At 41.9% G+C, this 5,933-nt stretch overlaps 1 protein-coding gene across 1 annotated transcript in view; it reads left to right on the plus strand.

The window, feature by feature from the left end:
- Positions 1-5,459, plus strand: part of LOC125892415 (rho-related GTP-binding protein RhoA-D) — a 33,504-nt gene extending 28,045 nt beyond the window's left edge. The window contains exons 4-5 of the mRNA XM_049582427.1: positions 776-906; positions 2,921-5,459. Coding sequence (XP_049438384.1) covers positions 776-906; positions 2,921-3,094 — 305 coding nt within the window. The 3' untranslated portion in view covers positions 3,095-5,459. The remainder of the gene's footprint in view (positions 1-775; positions 907-2,920) is intronic.
- The last annotated feature ends 474 nt before the right edge of the window (positions 5,460-5,933 follow it).

The following is a 5,933-nucleotide window of genomic DNA, read 5'->3' on the forward strand; positions in this document are numbered from 1 at the left end:
AATTATTGGTGTGGTAATTAATCAAGACGAGCATCGCAGTTAGCTGTGAGGCTGCGTTGCTGTTCTGGTTTAGTAGAGTTAGTAAATTAAGTAATGCCACACTTTTGAGATGACTGTTTCTCAGCTACAGCTATTTCAGTGTATAATTGGGATGTTTAAATACAGGACAAAGGGACATTTTAAAGCCAGTTAGAAGTTGATTGAACAAACTATAGACAGTCGAGTATCAAGAGTGAGCTACTGTAGATCGTGATCATTGCACACTCTTAATAGACACTTTAAGAGAACAAGATGAACAAACAAATCTCCAGACTTTAACCTAGCTGCCGTTGTCATGTGGGGTTTGAGAACATAACAGCACTTTCTGAAAGCATATGCAGCATATGTCACATGTATGTCAGATCAGGATCTGCGTGTTCTCAGGCCTCAAAAAACATATCGAACAGAAGAAGAAAATGTCTTATTTAGTGAGACGTCAGCCCCGGGGCTTTCTCCCACAGTGTGTTTGATATGTGCAGTGCCACAGATGGCATGGCTTCTCTATCGCAGTATGCCATCTCCTCCTAGACAGCACAGATTTTGGCAGGCAGGCTCGACCATGTATCAGCGAGGGGTCAGTGACCTCTCAGTGTTTACGTCTGTACAGTCACAAAGGAAAACGGCGAGGCCTCTCCCAACTGTCCATGTAGGGAAAAAAAAGTCTGGAATTTGCTGTGCAGTGACTTGACTTGTTTTCTTAAATCTTCTTTTTTTTCTTTTTTTTAAATTCTTGTAGAGAACATTCCTGAGAAATGGACGCCTGAAGTGAAACACTTCTGTCCCAATGTCCCAATCATTCTGGTGGGTAACAAGAAGGACCTGAGGAATGATGAGCACACACGCAGAGAGCTGGCCAAGATGAAACAGGTGGGTTTTTATATCCTTTTAGGTCACTGGCAAAAAATTATCCCCAAAGCAGTGGTGTTAGAAGTACTGATACCACAGTGTGAAAATACTCGACTGCAAAGGAAGGTCCTGCATTCAAACCCCAGATTAACTTAAAGAATGCTAGTATTATTAGCTAAATGTCCTGAAGTATGAAAAGTAAAAGTATTGATTGTGCAGTAAAATGTTTCCTGTCAGTGTTTTATATTATATATGAGGTATTTGAATTAATATTATCACTGTATGAATGTGTACGTCACATTTTACTGCTATTGAGGTTTAAGGTTGTGCTAATTTTAATTTTGTTTTTTAATTTTAACATTCAAAATCACTAAATCTGGAGATTCATGGTTTTCACTGGACAGGAAGCTGATGAAAAACTGTAATCTAAAAAGCTGTCGGACAAATGTAGTGGAGTAGATGCGTAAAGTAGCATAAAATGTAAATACTCAGGTAAAGCACAAGTACCATAAGTTTTTACCTAAAGGGTAATGTCAGTATTTTTCAACCTGGACTCTGTTTTTGCATTTTTCATGTCAAGGTTACTAATGGAGTGCAACAGGGTAGTTATACGCTCATCACGTAGGTGCAAGGCCGGCACAAAAACATGAATGAAAAAGAGGTAGAGCCTGCACACTTACTCCATGCCACAAACTTTAATAAGCAAACAACGTTTTGATCCCAGAGGGATCTTCGTCAGGTCTGAAGGATCCCTCTGGGATCGAAACATTGTTTGCTTATTAAAGTTTGTGGCATGGAGTAAGTGTGCAGGCTCTACCTCTTTTTCATTCAAGGTTACTAATGGAGACAATCATTTTTGAAACTGGTCCAGTATTAAGAGAGAGCGCTGCAGCCTACACCAGCAAAACAGGCTGCAGTATAATCCGCAAGGTCAATTTTTGTCCATTGAAAGTTGTTGTTTTTGCCACTGACAGGCTCAGATTATTTCAAGTGTCTGACAACATTATAGACAGGACTCTACAGAGAAGTCAAACAAATGGGACAGGGGTAGAACTGACCGGGGAAATACCTGATGTTTGTTGGTGAGTTTCTTGGGGATTGTGTGTTTCTTACCCTGAATGTGGGATTCCAGTGCCTTGACTCCCGTCTTACCAAGTTTGAAAAACTTTTTGCATAAAATATACAGACTGTCGTGCATTACTGTGTACTGGTTTCAGCCATGCTGTAAAATCTTTGATAAATTGTTAATTTTCATCAAATCAGACCTTCCTCATGTCCTCTAGAGTACAGTGATGGCTACGTAAACAAAATCTAAGAGTTGTTGGTTCCACTGTCCTGATCTATGTGACGTTATTGCAACAGACATTCAGTAAATTATTAAAAAGAATAAGTTAGCAATCATTTTAAGATTTTATAATCCAGCATCAGAGAAAAACAATTCATAAACCCTGCTTCCCGTGTCTGAGCATTTTTTGAAAGCTTAATTTAAGACACTTTAATGCCAGTTAAGGCCTTATTTTTTGATTAATGAACACAGTGCCTCTCAAGACGTTTTTAAGGATCCGAGGGCACCCTGTGAGTGCAAGGAAAGTTGTTGTTTTGGAGTAAAAAGCGCAGCTTATTGTTGAGATTTTCAGTGTGTAGGCCAAATATTTAGCTGATTTTATAATGTGAGAAACGCTGTGAGATTTCAGTATGAGACTTCTCCTCGAGTGAGACTTGGTTACACACATTAACAAACTGAGCGGATCAGAGGAAGGTAAAGGGAAAAGTTTATGCCTTGAGTTTATGCCACTTACCCTGAGTGGTTACATTGCAGCACGTGGTCTTGCTCAATATTGGACCAATTTCAAAAACTGTTGTTCCCATTAGTCTCTTAAACATGGGAAAATGGGTCCAGGCTGAAAAATACCAGTTTCCCTTTAAGGGCAGAGCTTGAATAAATGCACTCACATTCCACCACTGTCCCCCTCCCTGCTGAATGTCCACACTCGTAACATTATTTTAACTCACTGTCTGTACATAAAACCTCCAGGAGCCCGTCAAGTCCGAGGAGGGCAGAGACATGGCCAACCGCATCAGTGCCTTTGGCTACCTGGAGTGCTCCGCCAAGACCAAGGACGGCGTGCGGGATGTGTTTGAGATGGCCACCAGAGCAGCACTGCAGGTCCGCAAGCGCAAGAAGAGGGGCGGCTGCCAGCTACTGTGAAGGGACGGAGTCGTCAGCCAATCAGCACCTGAGGGAGGACTCCCCCCTGACGCACAAAGCAAACTTAGAGAAACCTTAAATCAATGGCTTCCGTGGACTATACTTACTTCACAGATGCAGATATGCCACAGGAGAATATGAAAGACTGACACACCTGTTTAAAAGCAAAAACAAATCAGCCTTTTTTTTTTAAAAACAAAAAAAAACAAAACACTGTTTCCTCTGCTACTCACACGTTTGTTTCTGTTTGTTTTGTTTTCCTCCACCAGCACACCAGCCTGTTTGTGTGAAGGACCTGTCCCTTCCTCCTTTATGAATGTATGTTTGTATTTATATGTGCATATACTTTACAAATATATCATGTCTGTGTTGCGATTGTTTACAGAGAAGGGTCTTGTAGCTCACGTGCACACTGAACTGCAAGACAGTTTTTAGATTTAATAGTAAGGAACCCCTGCATGTACCACTCAGTCTCCCTTTACACATCAACTTCAGTCACCTTCCTCCTATATGTCACACCACTATTCATTTTACACCTTTAAAGTCCTATTTCACCAAGTGCTGAGTTAGCAGAGCTCCAGCTTTGTCTTCCAACACAGAGGACTAAATTTAGAGCCTGTTCACTCTGCATTAATCCACTGAAACCTACAGAAACTGAAGCAGCAGCAGCAGCTTTGTGTGTGGAGAGGTTTTGGGCCGCACCTTGCTCTGTCTTTCCTCCATGGTGATAGCTTAAACCGGCACTGGAGACAGTGGCCTATTGTCACGGACACAATACTCTCAGTCACGCTCACGCTGGCTCCGACTGACTTGTCTCTACCAAGACGTCACCAACGCCTTCCCCAAACAGGCCCTGCCTGCTGTCTCAACTCTACTGTTCGTTCAGATCCAGTATACAGTCATGACAGTCGTCACTGTGTACTGAATCTACAGGTGTCTGGGCTCGACGTGTAATGGATGCACACTGCAGACACATTTTAGGCCTATTCTGTGTATAAAAGCTGTAATAAAATTTCCAACTGACAACTTGATTGACAGCTCAATTTAGGGCTAGCCAATATGAGGAAAATCAAATTTTTAACCAAATACCTCAATATCAGCATTGTGACGATATTGTATGGTTGACTGTTGGTGCTTCCTCGAAATATTTACACAGTTTTTGATAAATAATCATCAGTAATGTGGATATAATGACTGCGTGGGTAAAGGCAAATAACAGAACAGCTGGGACGGCTCATAAAATAACATAAATTTACTGTAATGCAGCCTTAAAACCAGGAGAGGACAACACTTACAATATTACAGAATCAGGATGCTATCTAGTCTCGTATGATATTGATATATTGTTCAGCCCTAGCTCAAATGTTGTCATGGCCGATGAGCCATCTTGCTTTTACAACCCACTTTAGATGAAACTGTGCCTGCTTCCGCATGACTAAAGCGCGCTACCTGATGTCAAGGCCCCATATGTGGCTGCCAGCCTACTATTCAAAGAGGCAAGAGGTGGCCCACTTCAGAGTAATTTCCTGTATCTGAGTCATATGGTTTTCACCACTGCCCTGCCCCTTAAGGAGACTAGAAGCCATCCTGTGTCTAGTCATTCCAATGGGAGAAGAGAGTGTCGGCGCAGATCCAGACCTCACTGAAGTAAATATGGGACCTATTTTTCACAAGCCACGCATCTCCCGAACATTCTAACGCTAACATGGCATTTTTCAGACAGAAATCAGAAGAAAATTAACTCTGATCAAGACCTGTCTCCATCTCGTCAACGCATACGCAAGGTCTGATTTGACAACTGATTTGATCTTGTACTCGGCTGATGGCAGATAAAAACAAGTGGCAAACTAAGGAACAAACATTAAATTTGCACTGTATATATTGTGTTGTATTGTTTTTAATCTGCTTTCATCCATCCACACAACATTCACAACCCTTCAAAATGAGGTGGGGGGATGCAGTGGAGATCCGACTGCGCCCACTTAGGAGAAATGTACACCGTTTTGTACCATTGACATGCAGCAGTCTCTTCCCCACTGGAACCTTTCTGGCTTTGTAGTCTTCAAGCATTAGAAATGAGACTGAGGGAACATGGGGTACATCCATGGGTGCGCTAGCTAGCTAGTCATCGGGCCTTAGAGTCAGGCAGAGTGCTTTTGTCATGTACAAGTGGGTGTCATTTTATCTTAAGTGGGTTGTAAAAATGATAGACAACACTAGATCAGTAGCTCTGACTGTTTAAAATTGGTTTTTTGTTGTTGTGTAATTGGTCTTTATTTGACACTACACACAAGCAATATTCCTTTAAATGTGATTGGAAAAACTATCTGAATGTGTAGCAGGTATTTCTCGAGTAGCCGTCAAAGGTCATTGATTGGGGGCCACCTGGTGAACAGATTGTGTATGTGTCTGAGGACATTTGTGGTGTGTTTGGGCTCAGAGCTGACACAGTAAATTTGAATTTTTTTACACCAATATGTCATTAAAGTGCCATGTACAGGAGATTTTATCACAACAGAATTGTGATGCAAATTCCGACATCCAACTTTTCCAGTCGCCTCAACCACAATTATCATAACTAACCATTTTCCCCGGATGTGTATCGTCATCACTAAGTGACAGAACCATCAAACCACCCCATCTCCACACAGCCAGCCCTCTGACACAGCTAGTGTGCCTCTGTCACAGCTGGAGCAAAGAGACGCAGTACACACTGCATAACAGGTCCTGTCATGAAAGAGCCCTGAACACACTGTAAGTATATTTAACGGTCCCCGCGTTGACCTTAGCACCATCATAAGCTACAACTGTGGTGATCTTTTTATCCGGCACATTCAGA

This window comes from Epinephelus fuscoguttatus, linkage group LG7, assembly GCF_011397635.1.
Source record: "Epinephelus fuscoguttatus linkage group LG7, E.fuscoguttatus.final_Chr_v1".
NCBI classification, from domain to species: domain Eukaryota; kingdom Metazoa; phylum Chordata; class Actinopteri; order Perciformes; family Serranidae; genus Epinephelus; species Epinephelus fuscoguttatus.